General features: G+C 37.0%; 3 protein-coding genes across 5 annotated transcripts in view; 2 read left to right on the top strand and 1 right to left on the bottom strand.

Moving 5' to 3' along the window:
- The first annotated feature begins 342 nt into the window (after positions 1-342).
- slc48a1a (solute carrier family 48 member 1a) lies at positions 343-3,422 on the top strand. The gene is made up of 3 exons (XM_077729322.1): positions 343-806; positions 1,655-1,822; positions 1,900-3,422. Exons 1-3 carry the CDS (start codon positions 677-679, stop codon positions 2,034-2,036), a joined length of 435 nt encoding a protein of 144 aa, XP_077585448.1. The 5' UTR covers positions 343-676; the 3' UTR covers positions 2,037-3,422.
- Positions 3,423-6,347: 2,925 nt separating this feature from the next.
- Positions 6,348-10,716, bottom strand: tmdd1 (transmembrane and death domain 1). 2 transcript variants are annotated; one of them, XM_077730583.1, is made up of 6 exons: positions 10,506-10,716; positions 9,782-9,877; positions 9,450-9,596; positions 8,788-8,907; positions 7,306-7,452; positions 6,348-6,839 (listed from the first exon to the last, which is right to left on the bottom strand). In XM_077730583.1, exons 1-6 carry the CDS (start codon positions 10,510-10,512, stop codon positions 6,610-6,612), a joined length of 747 nt encoding a protein of 248 aa, XP_077586709.1. In that variant the 5' UTR covers positions 10,513-10,716; the 3' UTR covers positions 6,348-6,609. The 2 variants fall into 2 exon arrangements, with proteins under 2 accessions (XP_077586709.1, XP_077586785.1); XM_077730659.1 differs by having other exon boundaries at positions 6,348-6,836.
- plxna2 (plexin A2) overlaps positions 10,518-20,169 on the top strand; it is a 215,696-nt gene continuing 206,044 nt past the window's right edge. For both annotated transcript variants that reach the window (XM_077730404.1, XM_077730327.1), the window contains exons 1-2: positions 10,518-10,730; positions 12,320-12,458. The gene's annotated coding sequence lies outside the window, so the exon portion shown is untranslated. The remainder of the gene's footprint in view (positions 10,731-12,319; positions 12,459-20,169) is intronic.

Raw genomic sequence — 20,169 nt, 5'->3', positions numbered from 1 at the left:
GTACTACTTCTGATTTTAGTACAAACATTACTGCTACTGTGTTTTTTCAGCAGTATGTACTCGATTACTGTAGGGGCGTAGTACGTTGACAAAGCTGTTAGATTCAAGAGAGTACCATAGACACAATCAAAACGATAAAAACAAAAAACAAATTAAGCCAAAACAACAGATTATTTGTCAAATATAATAAAACAATCTGGGTGAAGCAGAGTTCCACGTAGAGTCTGTTGTATCCTTAATGTGAAGACACGAGTAATTATTGAATTTCAAGGCAAGTAAATGTTGCCTTTACGAGTTACAAAACAAAAGAGCGTGGGGGATAGCTCTCTTCGATCATGTGTGTCGTCTTTGTAACAACAACCGGAAAAACAGTCATCTCGCCGTGTTGCTGCTAGCTCATCTTCGACTCGTTTTAGGTGTAATTTAGTGACATTCGAATATTTTTTCTAGTGGTAAATACGCCCTTTTATCACGGCATTTCTAGACCTCAAACAAACATCTCAATTTCTGCGTTAGTTTTTCAAAGGCCTTGTTTTTGTTGATCCCCGATCTCCGTCTTTAGCATCACGTCTACCGTATTACATAATGTGGCGATAAGCTGACTATGGAGCTGGTTTAGTGGTTTTTAAATATAAACACTGAATTATTTCTCAGTCCACGAGGTGATCATTTGACGATGGTGTTTCGGCGGATCTATGTCAGCATAGGATATGCATGTTTTGGTGCCTTGGCTGGGCTTTCGGCTTTTTTGGTGTGGAATATTGTTCATCATCAGCCATGGACGGCAGCGATGGGAGGCCTCTCGGGTAAGTGAATGCCAGTATACAGCATCCATTCCACGGAAACAAACACTTTATTGGGTGATGCAGTAGGGCTGTTTGGTCCAAAGCAAATGGGAGGAGTAGTCAAAAACTTCAAAACAAGAAGCCTGACGACATACTTCGTTGATAATACTACAGATAAATATAGTCCATTGATTTCAATCCTGCTTCCTCAGCCGCTTGAGTGTGTTATTATGTTTTTTATTGATTTTGAGGCACAATCTATGAATCTGAATCTTTTGCCAATGATGCACCATCCCAGGAAGTTTGATGTAAATTAAAGCTAGTCAGCATCCATATTTATTTACTGCTATTATTTTTTTATCACTTTAATCTGTTTTTTTACTTGAAACAATCTGCAAATAAAATATTTATTGGAAGGTGATTTTTGAAAATTTGAATGTTTATATTATGACAGTGGAACATATTTTTCCTCTGAAACTTTATGCATGATTTCTGACTCATTTTGATGATGTCAGATGTTAGAACACATTAGATTTAGAACCTCAAAATGTTCAATCACACCATTATTACGTTACTTCCAATAAAAGTCCTCTAGCATCATGCTAAAATAAAACAAAATGCCACTTATAGAGAGCAGCAACACTAGCCCATGACCATGAAAGTTTGAAACCAAATGGCGGTGAATTTGTTCCAGTAGACCTCAGTGTTGCCGGGTTGTGAACGATAAACACTAACAAAGCGAATTTATATTACCCCGTAATATAGTCATCAAGTAAGGTGCTATGAAATTAGACATTTTTTAAATATGAGGTGTGGCAAGCTGTTTTCCAACATATAGCCATTCATTGTGGTTTGTTGTGTTACGGCAGGTGTTTTGGCACTCTGGGTTTTGGTCACACACGTCATGTACCTTCAAGACTACTGGCGCACATGGCTTAAAGGCCTCAAACTCTTCATCGGCGTCGGCATACTCTTCTGCATCGTGGCTGTGACCACATTCGTCATCTTTCTGACACTGGCCATCACACAGAAGCAATGTAAGCGCCTTCCTTCTACGCCACTGCTTTTGTGTTCAAGTCCAACAATATTTTTTTTTTCTTGGTGTATATTGCAGCATTGATTGATCCGAGGAGTCTTTACCTGTCATGTGTGTGGAGCTTCATGACCCTCAAGTGGTCCTCCATCTTGGTCTTTTACTCGTACCGTTATTGGCAGGAGTTTGCAGACATCAGCATCCTCAGTGATTTTTAGAAGGATGGACATTAAGGGTTCTATGGCTCCTATAAGATGTTTTGGGGAACAAAGAAGGCTTTTAGGTCAATTAGTCAGCTTGACTTTGTCCAACAGGACGTGCGCTCATGTCATTTTATTTATATTTTTGGCTGTTAACTCTTTTCTTCTCTTTAAAGCTACCACTTTTTATTAAATCATCACCTTAGCTGGCTTCAATCATATAAATAGACATTATGTGTCAGAAAATTGTATGTTTTATTGTGGCGGAAAACTGTTCAAACAAAGACGTATTAAAGACCTGACTATTTGGATATAAGCATTTGAAAAGTAAACTTCATCATAATAATAATGTCTCCTTTGGATATGCATTATACGCATGTCATATAAAACTACAACCAAACCTATCAAATGAGCTATCGTGAATTCATCTTTGCTGTGTGGCGCCTTTATATTTGTTTTTTCTTTAAGAAAATGTGTCTATTTTGAATCTTTCACGGGGCATTAGCGTTCTAAAATACAACACAACCACTGCATTTTTTGATGCTATTTCCATACATACAAATGTGCCCAAATTGACTCATGCGACTTGGGTTGGATTTGTACTGCATGGCTCAAGAGACACAAATTTCAATGTACTACTTTTTTAATTGTTTTAATACACAGCCAATGTGCAGTAGACAAAAATGGAGACCGAAACAAACCCGCCTCCTTCAACCAGTTTTAAGACCATCATTATATTCTGGAATAGCTTACCTTGAGATAAAAAAATATCACCTCTGCATTCATTGAACCACATTTTGTGGCCTCATTAGCAGTCATTACTTTTAACTTTTGACATGACTAAGTTATGAGTTTGATCAGCTTTGTCACACTATACAAGGTAGTGTGAACTAAAATCAGGTGTGTAATACAATTTCCTTGTAAGAAGCTTTTTGTTGATTGGCATATAAATGGAATAATATTGAATCATGCATTTTAATGTCATCAAAACCAGAGGCCAATGATATTTTTTTATTATTCATGTGACTTTGATTGTATTTCATATATTTACATGTATTATGTTTATTTTAAGATTGGCTTCATCTTTTTTTCTGCCCCTTTTTGTTTTGTTCCTTGAGACAAGACCAGTACTGTGCTGGTTCATGTTGGGTAAGACCCAATATCACAAGACTTGGTTGATTGCACTTTAAACTTGACGCCATTGTTAGCAAACCCAACTTGAAATATATTTGTTGTTTGTCCGCTTTTAATATGCATCACTCTATAGTGAAGAGAAAGAGTTTTAAAATAGCAGTGTTTTTGTGACTAAATATAAGAAACCCCCAGTGCCCCCCCACACAAACACAAAATCAAGGTGCATTCATTCGTGTATGTCGTCTTATACCAATAAAGTAATTTAACACCTAAAAAGTGATGACTTATTTTTTTTTACACGTTTCCAACTTTTGCACAAAGGTTTTCACTCCAATCTTTAATATGTTTCATATTGTTATGTGAAATAAAACATTCTGAATTCCAGCAACTGGAAAGAGATTAGCTGGTTGGAAAAGCAAGTAACACAGGACCTAGTAGGTTGATAAAACATTTATCACTGTTTAAATCCAAAGAGAACAAATATTTACAATTCTGAATCTTTGTATATTGTTCAGTAAAGTCAAAATGTATTGCAAGACATTTATTTTCATAAAAAATCAAAAAGAAAATCTAACTGAAGATCAAGATCTTATAAAAGCATATACAGTGTTCCCTCGGTCATCGCGGTTAATGGGGACCGGGACCACCCGCGATAAGTGAATTTCCGCGAAGTAGGGATTCCCCTTCAAAAATGCTTAATTTGAATTTAATTCCCCAAAAAATAATAATATATATATATATATATATATATATATATATATATATATATATATATATATATATATATATATATATATATATATATATATATATATATATATATATATATATATATATATATATATATATATATATATATATATATATATATATATATATATATATATATATATATATATATATATATATATATATATATATATATATATATATATATATATATATATATATATATATATATATATATATATATATATATATATATATATATATATATATATATATATATATATATATTTATATATATATATATATATATATATATATATATATTTTTTTTTTTTTTTTGCCCCCTGTATACAGTATACCATATAGAATACGGGTAGAGAGAGAGAGAGAGAGAGAGTGAAATTCATGTTATAACAAAAAAAAATGTAAAATATTTTGTCTCAATGTAATATTCGTATTTAAAAAAAAAAAAAATCCCCCAAAAATCCGCGAAGCTCTGAGTCCGCGGTGGCTGAACCGCAAAGTAGCGAGGGAACACTTTATATATTTATTATTTCTTTTTTTTCTGTCTCAATATGAAGTATGATTATGTCATATTATAACTAATGTTTTTATTTATGTTATGTAAACAGTTTGATGTGTATTTTGAATTCTTAAAACAAAAACAATATACACTAGTATTATATATATTTCTTTTCTGTAGTGACCAAAGAAAACCACAGGATGACACTGTGGTTTAATTGTAAAATTTAAGTGGAGCGTGGAGAAAAAAAGAAAAAAAATCCTGGTTTCTCTTCAAGGAAATCATGAAAGACAAAAATGAAAGCAGCAGCTGAGGCTATTTGAAAGGAAAATGACTTCTAAAAGTTTGATGTTCCATATATCTTGAGCAAAGGAAGAGTGATTGCTGATCAGGGACTATTGCGCCTCAGTGGCCCTGCAGATGAAGATGCAAATGGAAGGGGAGTGTGAAATTAAAGCCTTCGGTGCCACTAAATGTCTCTCGGGGCTCTGCTGCAGAGCGCTTAACCACACATACTGCACTTGAGCCTTTCTATATACGTACTTTTCCCCCCCAAATTCAAGATACCTGATTCTCTGGGTGACAAGGGACAGATGTGGCCCCTCTCCCGAGTCCACAATGCTAACTTGTTAAATAACCAAAAGGGGGGAAAACCCCATAAAAAAGGCTTTATATGGAGATAGACGGGGGCTGAAATCCATGCGTGGCGTCTGCTAGTGTAAATGTCAATTTAGTGTCAGCAGGCTCTCTCTTTCTCTGATCATGCATGACATCGGCAAATGCTCCATTTTTGCATGACAATTGTTCTGCCTCTCGCGGCGCTCGGCTTCCTTAATGAGACATCTGAAAGGACGCCTTGGTAGCCACTTGTGTGTGAAAATGCTCACTGTTCTGTATTTCCTAAGTCAGATATTTTCATTATCATCCTTGAGCAAATTCCCACTGGGGCCCCGAGTAAGACAGAAGAACAAAAGCATGATCCGGGTCTAGCATTCCACCTGCAAGAGCACATTATTCTCCATCGGTGAACTCACAACAGGTATTGACATCAAGGGACCACTAAAAATACAACTCACTATTACTGCCTGTTCCCCTCCAACGAGCCGGCTCCGTCTTGTGGTAACGGGAGACAATGACACTTATGTAAGGTCTACGGTGTCATTTTGTTTGAGTGCCGGGATTTGGATGGTGCAAATTTGCTTCACAATGTCAAAAATGGAAGCAGGTAGCTCTGTACTTATTCCCTTTCACTGGTTATTTTTGGATTAATTTTTCTTCCACACCACAATGCCATGTTCGAAGGTATTTGTCAGATTTTGCCAATAGTGATTACTATGCAAAGTGGGCTAGGTACATTAGACAGATCTCCAACCGAAACTAAGAATGTGTATTGTTTCTAAAATGAGTTTTTTTCCTGGTAGTTAATGGCTGTTCTGTCTCATTATTCAGAATTTCCATTTAATGAAGTGTAACGAGGACGTAAACATGACATATTAGACCTTCAAATTAATAAATGTGCTGGTGATTACATCCATGGTGCCATGGGTAGATCTGGTGTGCTTCAGGAAAACATTCATAGTATAATTTAAAGTGAGCTCATTTGTGGATCATGTTTATGTATAATAGAATTATATCATTCCTATAGCTTGTGTAGTTTTTTTCTTTTCTACTAACTATTCACAGGACTGTGAAGCTATGGGTACGATTGGTGGAGAGCAGGCACCACAGCTGCATAATTGGGGGTTATTCCATGCCAGACAGGCACTAAGTCAGCATCACTATCAAAGTAACACCGGAACAACCACTGTTGCCAGGGCCTGGTTCCAGTCCATCTGTTAGCCCCAAGTCAGCAACCACAAGCGAGCCAGAAGTCTCGAAGAATACAAAAAAACTCCAAAAAACAAAACAAAAAACAACAACAACAAAACATACTTTGCTCCTGATTTACTAGGTTAAGTTAGAACTTTATTTCATCCCATGTTCGGGAAATTTCTTGGTTGCAGAAAGTAGCAAGACAGTCAGAAGACACACAAGACATTGTAGACCTAGATAAAAAAAACTAAATACCAAAATGCAATAAAAAAAAAAGATAGAACAGCAGCAAAAGCACAAAATGAAATAGAGATGCTTCATTTGCTACTGTAGTTTTGTATGACATTTTTGTTAGGGCTGAAGAACAGCAATAATTATTGTTGAATCACCACCTCACAATTGAGGAAGGATGTAAGCAACTTTTGATTGACGTCTCTGTTTGTTATGACATGTGATATGCAAGATAGTGTAGAGCATAAAGATGGCAATGAGTAAGGTTCCCCCGAATCCCAGAAGGAGCCCATACAAGGTTGGGAGGGCCACGTCCATTGGGGTCTTGGAGTGCGCTGGGACCGGGGGCCGCTCCACAATCAGATCGAGGTCATGCCATGTCATATCGGCTGCTACAACACACACGCACATAATGAATGAAAAAGTACCCAAGTGTGAAATTCCTACAGCAGCATTTTTGGACGAATACATTGAAATTGCTTCCCATAGGAAGTGCAGAAATAGGGCATATAATCGCAGTATCTAAACCCAGAGAAACAGTAGGGTAACGAGTTGTAACTGTCCACAGCAATCAAATCTAATCCATCATTTTACTAAACAGGTGTAAAAACAGTGAAGCATGTTGCCTATTTCGAATGGTTTTTCGCTCCTATCGCTTGTTGGAATATCACTGAAAATGTTGAAAATGGACAGGCTTGTAAGATAGGAGTATTTCTATTGCCTGTATTGACTAAGGCTCAATTTGAACCAAAACCAGGGTCAACAAACATCCAAAAATGGATTGTACTTGACCATTATATTTATGCAGATTAGTATTAGACAACAGTGTCATCTGACCTTTGTGCAACATTTTTTCACCTCTTTTCTGTCTTTTAGGCTCATCTGCTTCTGGTTCTTCTTCATCTTCTTCTTCTTTGGAGTTCTGAGCCATGATAAACTCGTGATAGCCTTCGACATATCGTTTCAAGTTCAAAATTTTATCCTGGTTAATGTTCTTTCCAAGCTCTGTGGAAACAGGCAAAACATTTGTATTATAGCCAAAATGTTATACTCTTTTAGCTGTTTTTTGTGTTTGAGTGTAGCAATACACCCAAGATCTCTCTCTCTCTATAGAACAGAAATCGATGATTTTTCATAATGTCTACGTCGAACAGCCACACTCCTTTTCGTCAGAGATGCCACCATCTCCCCCGTGTCTCGCCTTGTCATCGCCTTCCCTTTCACTGATGAAACGAGCAGATGGTTTCGGTTTCCTCGGTGGCTCATGTCAGCTCCACTGAGTGTGCCGTCAGATCATTTACACCTTCGTCTGGGCCGTGCCGGACGACAACACATGCCAGAAACTAGCAGCGTGCAAAAAAAAAAAAGCCACTTTTGAAGCGCCAATTAAAACCAATCACAGCTTAATGAAGCACTTACATGCTGCCGTGTCAAGTCTTCAATGAGGCTTTTTTAAAAAAAAAAACTGAAATAAAGAAGCCACTGTAAGAATACAAGCAACTAGATGAGGTGTTGTCCCAATTTGCTCTTGCTGTGATTTCCCCTCGTGAGGTTTGTTATCAAAAGTAGATTGTACAAACAAGTGAAGCCTTTTTATCTGAAGCTCATTACATACAGTAAGCAGGTCCTTCTAAAAGCAATTCAAAACATAATGATAAAACACTGCAGAGCAAGGAAGCGCTTATTCAGACTGAAACGGGGAACGCCTGAAGGCAACAATTGTAGGACTGTTAAATTGCGCTTATCCTTGAACAGCCAATAACCCGTTTAACTGTGGACTTTGTTTTTTTTGGATCATTTTTGTTTAGCTAGCAAACAATCATTTGCTTGGAAAAACAACCCTGACGCATTAGAGCAAGGGTGTCAATCTCAGGTTGATTCGTAGGCTGCATTTAACGTCAACTTGATTTCACGTGGGCAGAACCATTTTAGATAGAATATTTAGATAAATATAATTTTTAAAAATTGGATTAAAATAACTGTATCAAAAGCCCTAAATATTCAGTTTTTATAGGTCTAAAACAATGTTTATTTGAGCTTTTTAGTTTCTTAGTAAGTGAAAATGTCTTTTCATCATCTTTTTCATTTTAAAAGGAAATACAAATATTTGTAATAATGTTGAATAATAAAGTGCAAAACAGAAAATATTTTTTCTATGTTTTTAGATTTAAAATAATCCTTTTTGAACTAAAAATAACCCCCAAAAATGGGTAAAGAATGCAATTATTCATTTAAAAAGTCAGCAAATATAACATACATCTATAATCTTCATTTAAATTTCATCCTAAAACAGAAAGTTGATATTTATGATTAATTTTTTTTGTTTTGGCAAATGCTTACCAGTGGCTATATCTGCTCTATCGATGTGATACAGTGCCTGAGTTAATCGATCATAGTGGATGTCTGGACTTTCTCGCTGAAACCAGGTCTTCAGTTCCTTGCCACACTTTGCCTCACTTTCTGGTGGAACACAATACTTTAAAGTTTATATACATCAATCAATGGTTGACCGTCACTAGATAAACATATTGAAATGTCCTATAAATTGCAGAATTGATGATTTGAACATAGATCTTCTACAGTTGATATCAAGAAGAAAGTTGTGTGTTTCTTTTAAAATAATTTTAAGGAGATAGAAATGTAAATTAAAGCATTTTCCCTACAATGAACAATTGATCATTTTACTTAAATTATTTTCTTTGAGATCTGATTGGCATTTTATAATTGCTTTACTTATACTAAGGCTTAGATTATTCCTTTATTTGATATATTCCTTCACCCTTTTTCAACCGAACATGCAATTCTCTTGCAGCATTCGAAGACGGCACCACACAAAAATCCTACACAAGCGTGGGTAAAACACCCAAACTCGACACTACCAAGAGAACTATGTGCCCTCCTACAGTATCCCCCCCCCCCCCAAATCAAGCAGATTGAAGATCTTCCAATGGTTAAGTGTTTTCTGCATTAGTCCACTGTAATCATGACAGATGAATGCCGACCTTCAAGAGAAGCCGTGTCTTTCTTGATAACGCTCTGCGAGTTGGTTTGATCCGGTTGAGAGAGGGCGGCTAGGAGGTCATTGCACTCAAAAGGTGTCAGTAGCTCCACCAAGCGCTCCAGCTGATGAACACCGATGTATTCAGTCTCTAAACAGGCACATTGTGCATTTATTAGGTGCTCACTGATCCAGTTCATCATCTCAAAAAGGTGCTCGTTATATTGCTGTTTTAAATCCATTCTTGTGAGCGCAGTCAGTCATTTTGCATGTAGCACATTTCCTCATCTTAAATCTTGACTGTATAAGCATGGGAGCGGCTCATAATGTTCTCACCTGTGTCACGGTCATCTTCCCCTTCCTCTTCAGCAACTGTCAAATTTGTGGCATAAAGGACCAAGAGGAAACCAAATATCAGGAGTTGCATAGCAGCTAAAGAAACAATAAGGGATGAAGATTAGTCTGAATGAATGACCTTCAATCCAACATCTCTAACAATGCAACATTCCTAATGTGGATGTAACCTTTAAATGTGGGCATTTTGCCCCAAAAATTTGATGGTAGGAAGGTAGTGTTTGCATGTTCTCCTTGGGCTTGTGTGGGTTTTTTCAGGGTTGCAGACTTGGCTGCTTCAACACTCTCTATTGTCACTAGGTATGAATGTGAGCATAAATAGCTGTCCTTCCTCTCGTGCTCTGTGATTGGCTGGTCACTGATTAAGGGTGTACCCTCTCTGGTCTCCATAGTTGGCCGGGATAGGCTCCAGCACCCCCTAACCTCGCCACCCGTGTTTTAAATTGCAAGTCAACTTCAAGCTCAGGGTCACTATGCTATGAGTAAAAAATAGTTTGAAGCCCTGTGATCATTGCAAAATCTGTTGTTTAATTTCACCAATTTCATTGCATTTGCAGTTTCACTTATGAACCATTTTATTTATTAAAAATACAACACACAAAAAACTGCATGTAAGCGATCATGCTTCACATTCTGCAGCCTAGGAATAAGAATGCGGAATAAAAAAAATATATATATATTTATTAATCAATGACGTTGCCTTCACCTGTCATTCATCCCCCATGCATGAGCTCGTAGAATTACGCGTGTGGCCTAGTTTCTTCTTTTCAGTTCAGGTTCTGTTTAACATAGACATCATTTTATATTGAATTCATCATTTCCTGAAACTTATTATACAGATCAGATGCGATGTTTCGCAAAATCTTTCGGATGCCCTGATGTTGAAAATCTGAAGTGATCGTCACGTTTAACGCCGTTTGATCGTCAATCGGTAAGTTTTGCCTTTACATTGCATATCGAGCGACTCGAATTGACGCGTCATTTAAGTTGATAAAAACAAAGGATGATCTAGTTTTGCTTGCTGCGTCGTTGCTTTTTGTTTCAAGATTTGATTGGATTACGATTAGATTGACTTGAGCATTAACTTCGCGGTACAATAGTGGCTTTAAGGAAATTAAACTAATTCCGTTACATAATTCATTCATCATTTTCTGAAACGCTTTATCCTCATTAGGGTCGTGGGGGGTGCTGGAGCTTATCCCAGCTGGCGGGGGACATCCTGATCGCAGGGCACAAACAACACAAACAATCATTCAGGCTCACACTCGTATCTTTTTGGAATGTGGGAGGAAAACCAACCTGGATTCCAACCCAGGACCCCAGAGTTGTGAGCCCAACACACTAACCGCTGGTGTTGCAAATTGAGACTGACATTTTTTTTTTGTAGTACAAAATATTTACCCTCCACACAAAAGTGATAATACAAAAAAAATGCTATTGTATTAGAATTTTGTTATCGATTCTCAGTATTCAAGTGAATATTGTCAACAGGCCCTCAACAATATATTGCCGTCAATGGTGCTAAAATGATTTAAAAAAATATCTATTTTCATTGCCAGTCTTCCCACCTAAGAGGTATTTTATGTTAATAGCCATCAAATGTAGTTAATTACTAAAATTAAATAGCCATAATTCAAGAGTTGGGAGAGAGATATTATAAAAAAAGGAGTTTGTATTTGAATTTAAACCAGACAAGATTAAAAAAAATACATATTACACGGTTTTACTGAAGTTTAGATTGAATTTAGTAGTGCTTGTTTACAGATGGATTCAAAAATTCAGTCTTTCTGTCAGGATTTACGTGAATATGAATTTCTTGTTTCTGTCTGTTCATAGCAACAACAATTCATATATTCAGTTTGCAGTTGAGCAATTGTGATAAATACAATTTGTTAAGAGCCTCTTCCATGAGAGCAGGCCAGAGTTACACTGTTGCGGAATTAATTCAATCAATTACCCCCTTCTTCACCCCATACAGAGACACAAGTAAATCACATTGCTGAATTCAAATCCAAAACTACAAATATGTTGTTTTAGCACACAGCATGCGTACGGTAAAGCAGATTGTTGCAGTACTATGGCCGGATTGTGTAAGAGTACACTAATGTATGCACAAGTAAATGTCACATTAGAACTGTGAGATATATTGTATTGTTTTTACTATATATATAGTACAGTATTTTTGTGAAAATGAGTTGTAAATGTAATAAAATTTGAAAAAAATGTTACAAAACACAACTGACATTGACCATGAGGTCTGATATTTCAGTGACAGTGACATATTAAATCAAAATATGCAGCAAACCAACAAACTTCAAACAATTTGAGAAAAGCACCTTTTTCAACTGACAATATGGTATGCAGTCTCCATGTCTTGTACACTTCACGCCACTGAAATCTGGTTATGAAAAGATACAGACTCCGGTGGAATGAAGGATAGAACACATGGAATATTCCAGTCAAAGAGGATGCCTGCATGAATTGATTTGTTATCTTATTTCAAATATCTTCTTCCAAAAGGGCCAAAGTCAAGGCGTTGCAATGGTTCACGTTGGGTGCTGACTGTGACTGCAACAAAAGTTAGGACCTTTGCCTCATCTTTCCGACAAGACTTGGCCTGCGTTTTGCTGTGGTTCCAGATTTGCTGTCTCCTTTAAAGGTTTGTAACCGGACACCAGTCCCAGACCCTACCAAAAAGTCTACTTTAGCATTAAAATGTGACTTTGAAGCCAGTATATGCAGGATTCCTCAGATCAGCACCAATGTTAATTTTTTTTTCTTAAATCCCTGGAGAGATATAAACAAAATAAAAAACATTTTACTCATTAAAGCTTTTTTTTGTTAGTTCTTCGTTTCAAAAATAGAACTCACCTTTTCTACTCCCCCATGATTCAAACCTTCAAATCTGTTATTCTTTCTGACTGCAGGTACAAAAAAAAGAACAATCAGTCTTTTTGCTACCTGACTTAGGCATGAAGTGCTCTATAGGGATTGGCCAACCAATGGGATGCGAGCACACCCAGGGGCTGTCCACATGTTTTCTATCTATTTAAAAAAATCTCACACACACACCTAGACACTGACATGGCTGTCTAAATTTGGTGACATATATTAACAATGAAAATAATCAAAGTGTCAGTGTAACTAGCACACATTATCGTTCTCCCACTTGACAGGAATTTTTAATAAGGGATTCATTTAAAATTAACTTCCTACCAAAAATCCTGTTCTCATTATAAATCATCATTTGAAATTATGTCCTGCAATTAACCCCAATATAAATATTTTAAAGGCCTTTGGAAAAACATTGAAAAGTTTTGGTGAGGCAAGAGTAACCTGAATTTCGAAGAGTAAACACAAAACACTTTCTGAGAACCCTCGTCATATATTAATATATTCTTCTATATTGTTTGTAACAATGACTCGATCTTGATTTTTATTGACTTTTTTAAAAGCTCCACTTCATCAAAGTAATTGTTGTGCTTTAGCTTAAATGGAACTGATTAGAATAACCCTGTACGAAAAACATTGTATCTTGAAATATAGCCGAGCATTGCTCTACCCAAAAAATCATGTTATTTAACTTTTAGGTCAAATTATATGGTTATAATTTGTTCTTGGATATAGCAGTAGTGCAAAACACCGTTTTGCATCTCACTGGACTATTCAGTACAGTACATTTACAGTAAATGCTCACAAACTGAAAGTTACAGCATTTATTTCTGTCATCAATTCTATTCAACATCCGACCACTTCAGTGTTCTCGTTACCTCTGCGTCCTGCGTCTGATACGCACAGCTTTTCTTCCAGACGCACAATTTCAAGTAATGTGCTTTTTTCGGACACAAAGAAATTTTTATCAAAAAAAAAAACCAAAACACATATATCCGATAGCAAACCAATTTATTCCACATAATCTTTGCGAAATAATTCTCGCGTGAACGAGACTAGCAGACACTAGCAGACGAAGGAGAGAAAGCGATAGCAAGAGTTTCGTAATAGTGTAAGAAAGATAAAAAATGTTTCAGAAAAAGCAAAACAGTCTGGATAGTTATTTCGCAGTTAAAAAATACAACTAGTAAGAAAAGAACTGCAGAAGATTCGATCGATGATCATGAAGCAAAACGGGGGAAGCAAGGAAAAATACGCACATTTCAAAAGACTTTTGGCTGCAAAGAGAGGAGGATCTACGAGCTGAAAGACTAGTACAATGATAAATAAACCCTAACCCTAAACCATATAATAAATAAATTAAATCTGAATGTTTATATATCGTTGCTTATGTTTTATTTGCATCCGTAGTATGTTGGGACTCGTGACAAGTTTCCTGGGACGCACAGTTTTCAGACAAGCGAATCCCTGGGACTCGCAGTGTGCCAATTGTAAAATTATCACTGCCACTTAGTTCAATTGCATTCTTGGAAGTATATCACAGTGTGAGAGAAAGTAATTACCAAGTCCTCCATGTAGAGGTTAAAAATACGCAAACACAAACTCACATTGCAAAGAAAATGGTCTCCCTAATAACTCCAAATCCCACCCATCCCCCTTAACTTACCCACCCCGCCCTCCACAAAAACTCTTTAGCCCAATGTGAAAAATGGGACCACACCCGACATCCCTCACTCTGAAAGGGACAACTTTTTGAAAAGCATTCTTTCTTTCCACAATAGCTGGGTTTTGGAAGGATAGTGAGACGAGGGGGGGATGGGAAAATAGTGTGGTCGCATTCCTGAAGAGAGCCTCACCTGGGATCAGATTATTCCTTTAGAAAGTCCTTCCATTCCAAGACTTGTCTTTATATTTGTTTTTTTTAATTGGGAAAGAAACTATACTCTTTAGCATTAGATGACCGTAGATGGACATTTACACATATCGAGGTAATAGCGATGTTAGTGGTACAAACTTAATTTTGCATTCAAACCTATGTGGAAACTGTTCAGCTACAACCAGCATTACAAATGTCAACTGCTCTAAATTGTCCTGCGGTTGATTTTGTGCATTGTTGGAGGATGCTATGCAAATGGATCAATTTAGCATGCGCGCCGTGAATGATTTTGCATCCTAAAATGGTGCTTCTGAAAGGCAGGTGCAAAACTGGCACAAATTGCAGAGCCAGCTGTGGACTAAATGAAAGGGAGCAGGGACCACCTTTCTGCTTTAAATATTATTCAAAAGGCCAATAAAAAAAAGGAGTGCTCGATACGATGGCATCTGTTCAGCAATGGACCTTTAACAGTTGAGAAGGAGTCACACATTATCACACTATTTTAAATGCAATTTTTACAACATTAATATTCACTGACGAGTTCTGTTCTCACGGACACACACACAACTTGCCAAATAATCTAAATAACTTTTTAAATGGTGGTTGTTTTCAAAACTAAATGACCACCATCTATAATGGACATATTTTTCTGACTATAAATGTGCATAAGATGATTATACACATTTAAAGTCGGTGCTTTTTATGGGACAACAACAACAAAAATAATTGTTAGCCATTCACTGGCAATGCTTAGCTTTTTTTCCCCTGTCCTCGTACAAAAAAGAGAAATATAATGCAGAATTATAAATGAGCCCTTTTTCTTCTTCCTTACTTCAAATAAAAAAAATGAATCCTTGATAACACTCCCTTTGGATAACATGAAAAAGAAGCTTTTAATTTCACATTTTACTATTTGCTTAAGACAGTTACAAGAATTTCAATTCATTTGTGAGTTTCCTGTTATGGTTCTGCAGCCTTAGGCTGCCTTTAGGTGTTAGTCTCTACCTTGATACTCTTCTCCTCATAAGCTCAGTGGTGGCTGATGTTTCAACTTGCTAGAAAAGGAATGCACCCGAGTTAATAAGGCACTTTTATGGGTAAATACATTTAACAATAAGCAATGTTGTCATTTTGAGGCATCAATATTTCAGTCTTTCAAAGTAGATCTGAAGCAACACACTCAGAAAACGAATTGGGTATTTCATTTGAAAAATACCCAAGTCGTACGACAATTTGACAAAGACGATAGTTTGTGATTTTATCAGAGCAAAAGACACATGGAAGAAAAATGAAGTAGTTAAATTTGTTTTCAGCACTTCTCTTCAAACATTTTCCATTTATTTAGAAAAAAAAGCTCACGATGACTAGAGTTTCCATTTTAAACTGTATTTAATCATTGGATTGTGAATGTATCTTCAACACAATAAACAGTATTGCACGACACAACATACTGATGATTTGAAACTGTTTGAATTTGCTTTCCAAACGACGAGGCAATCTTGTAATACCTTGCCTTTTTTTTTGTTTTTTTGTAAAAGTGAACCTCATTTAACAAGCCCGGACTTGTGTGCTCCTCAAAATCTGCAACTAAGCCTCTGCCTTTATAGAATCTGGCCCCATTCCAGTTTTCTGGAGGTGCTGATTACCACTGAAGTTTTTAAATCAGAGTTTACAGGCATTATTGTCCTTGAAAGAAAGAAGTGAAGGTAAAAGTTGGCTCATCTGTTGACAAGGGCATGTGGAAAATAACCGCAAATATCATGAAATGATTTCAGAAGAAAACGCTACAATATTATACATTTACATTTTTAGGAACAGTTTGGAGACAATAGTATCTAATTTTCCTGATTTCAAAATAATAACCCTATATATATATATATATAATTTATATACACATTTTTTGGCCATTAATGTGACTATGAAGATGATAACAGGATTGTGAACAGATCAAAATGTTGCTATTTCAGTCATTTTTTATGACCTTGAGCATTTTCATGTTTCATATTTCCAGGTTTAGCCTTCAGTCAAATATTTATTTTACACTCATTTGCTTCATCAATACCCTGTGAGTGTCGAAGAGGAATTTTCCAGATGTATTTCTGTGAGTTTGGGGAATGCTGACAAGATGGAGCATGTCTCAGATTGTCTCGTAAGATCTCTGCTAACGTCCATAAAGACAATTTAGACGTGATGACTTACGCCATTAGAATTGATTAAATACTCGTATTCACAAAGACCTTGATTTATTGGTCTACTACACGGATTCTTCCCCCAATCTTGTCTCAACTCAAACCGTGGGTGCATTTCGCAGCTGCTTTCTCATTCAATACTTAATTTGAAGAAAGACTTGAAGCTCAAACAAAGAAACTTTATTCTGTATTTTAATATGCCTCGCAGCCTCCAAAATTTAAGCCTGCAGCCATCTTTGGTTCTCTGACATGCTGGTTGACAGTCAATTAAATTCCCTTTGGCAAAAGTGAACATTGGGCTATCTGACTTACAACCGTCATTACAACATGTCAGCACCGAGGAGTCTGTCAGTTTCTCTGTCTAAACATTTTCCCCGTCCTCATAGTTCTAAGAAATTACTAATGTGCAGATTTTGTTTCTTTCGATTCCAAACGGTTATTTACACCTAAAACATTACCACCGTATTTTTGGGGGACTTAGCACTTGGATAGAATATGCACCAGCCAAACAATGCACATTGATGGGAAAAAGTTTCATTTTTTTTTTGTCAGAAAAAGAGCAGACATGCCAGTGTAACAAAAGTAAAAGAGAGAAAAATAGGCTAATATATACATATCTGTTAACATAGGCTTTTCAGATAACTATAGCCCAAAAAAAACGGAGGAAAAATAAAGTCACTGGCCCGTACAAAGTATGACAAAAAAGTGCACATCATAGTCCGGAAAATACGGTACTAGTACTTTAAGTGACATAGCCATTGTGGGCTTTATAGGACTTGACAAAATCTGGCATCACAGGGCCCATTATTTGAGATGGACTGGGCCATGATGAGAGGGTTGTGTTCAATTCGGGTATTTTTCCGGGTTCAGGTTGCTATTTTACTTGTGCTGATGCACTACGAGGTCACCTGAGGCATTTCTGATGGCTTTATGTGAGAACTATGCAAAGTAACATGAGCTCCTTTTCCTTCTCCTCTGGGATCAGTGTTGGTTAAAGATCACTCGACCAAACTGCATGTGAAACTTGAACCACTCGTCCCACTGTCTTGTGAAATGGAATGGTAATGCAATGCTGTGTTTGCGACAGTGCTTGACTCTTTATTATGTCGTGCATTACTGCAATGTTCCATCATAATTAAATTCATATTGTGTATTACTACAATGCTCCATACCAATTAAATTGATAGGATTGTTGTTTCAATGTTACAGAATATAGATTGTTTTATGGATTTGGCAAGAACTACAGTTTGAACATTGATGATGTTAAAAATCAACACAAGCCGCATTGATTTATTCCATTGCTGGTATTGCAAATTGAGATTGTGACAATTTTTTGTAAAACTTTGCTGACAAAATTGATCATCAGTCTAACAGCTACAGAATTCATCCTTTTGCACCATCTGGTGAGGAAGGAAATGAAGCACACAAGTGGAAAAGCATGTTTTTTTCTCAATAAGGAGAGAGGGACACTTAAATTTTGGAAATTAAGACCATCCATCTATTCCCCCTCTTTTCTCTCTTTATTTTATCTTTATCTCTTTATTAATCAGGTTCCCCAGCAACCACATATGCACACGTTTTATATCATATTTTTACTGCAGTCGGTCTTGCTGTTTTATATTGGGGCTTCCTTAAATCTTTTGTCTCATTTCATGGTTTTATCCTCTTTTATTAAATGTTTAAGGAAGAGACCCCCACCCCTCTCGAAGGTTTGTAAACCAAGTGGGCCCTCTACTGCAAACAACATGCAGATTACCTGCCTGTCGACATTTTCCTAATTATTATTCATGTTTACAAACTTGCGTCCCACGGGAGCGGCTCCTCGACCAGCTGCATATGAGATGAGCAAACAGAGACAGTGCGGGTGCACAAGAGTGGACATGAATTTATTCATGGCAAAAAGCGTCTCCACTCTTCCTCCCCCGAGAGGAGACATTTATGAAGACATTCCATCAAAATCATTAGGATTGCATTAGCATTCTGAGCAGACGCTGCCTGCGTCATAATTTTGCTCGTCCAAGCTTCCACCCACGACCACCATTTCTATCCTCAAAAACAAGGGATGGAAATGAGTGAGGTGAGGGAGGGTGCATCTGTCTTTCCTTTGGGAATTGCTGAGAGGTACTTTTCTACCGCTGCTGGGAAAATTGCTTTAAAATTGCTAAGAAGTAAAAACACATACTGATATGACTTCTGACTCCTACTCGTTGATGCAGCTGGGACTGAAAATGAGAAAAAAAATCAGCAGCTTTAATATCTCGAGAGCATCTGGGAAAGTTTGACAGAGATCTGCAAATCGTTGACTCCGTTGTGACTGATGCCGACATTTTAACTCATAGGAGGAGATTTATTTCATCATTTAAATATGTTTCCCAATAAAACCACTCTTGGGTTGACCAATCTTCCACTGTAGATTTACACTTTTCGATATTTTAACTGCTCTCCCGACAAGTACGGCAAATACTACTTTAAGACCAACTTATCGAGTAATGTCGGGTATGGCAATAGGATGTGTACGGATTTAACATTAAACTATCTTGACCGTCATGTGTCAGTTGCCATTTAAAATCAGTCTGTGTTAAAGAGTGAAGTCTCAAAAAAGCTCATGGATCACAAACTATGGTCTGCGTGATCTCATTGCTTTGAATGGACAAAGTTGGCTTCCCAAAAGTTTCAAAAAATGGACATCCAATTGTGTGAAGGCAAACTACTGACGTTAAAACATATGCTGTTATACTTCAGTGTCTGTGGGCTAAGGCTTCTTCAAAACATCTCAAGTGATTTATAGTTAGACATCTTTCTTTGTGTGTATTTTGTACGCTCCGCCTCAGGTGTCTTTGAGTGTGTTCAGCCCAATAAACGTAGACAATGTCGGTGGCTTCATAACTGACGGCAGCCACACGCGCTGTCAGAATTGTCAGCGGCATCAAAACACAAAGCGCGGCCTGCAATTACGGCTCCCTGTCACCACTTGATGATGCCTTAAAACAACAGAACCAAGTGACAGATTTGCGCATACTCTGCTTTAATATTGTCTACATGACATGCATGATGCCTGCTATTCTCCTCCCACGTTACGCCACACACCATCGACACATTCTGATGAGAAAACAGAGAACTCGTGTCACTCGTCAGTCCTCTTGCTTTCATGATTTGGTCAAGTAGACCTTTTGGATTTTCTCATTGCTTGAGTTGAAAGTCTAGCCCATCAATGTATGCCTTTGTTTATAGGACACGATGGTTGAAATTGGATTTCACGCAGAATGAACCTTTACAAACGTGACTTGACATTTGGCCTGAGACCCATCTTATTACTAACAAAGGGCGCCAAAATGAAGCATAGATGCGGCACGTCTGGTATCTGTTCAAAATCAAAGCAATGACTTATCAAGCAGCTGTGGCGGGTCATTTAT

Source organism: Stigmatopora nigra, chromosome 1 (genome assembly GCF_051989575.1).
Source record: "Stigmatopora nigra isolate UIUO_SnigA chromosome 1, RoL_Snig_1.1, whole genome shotgun sequence".
NCBI lineage: Eukaryota > Metazoa > Chordata > Actinopteri > Syngnathiformes > Syngnathidae > Stigmatopora > Stigmatopora nigra.
The sequence above is the reverse complement of the archived record's forward strand: the minus strand, read 5'-3'. Positions and strand labels throughout refer to the sequence as shown.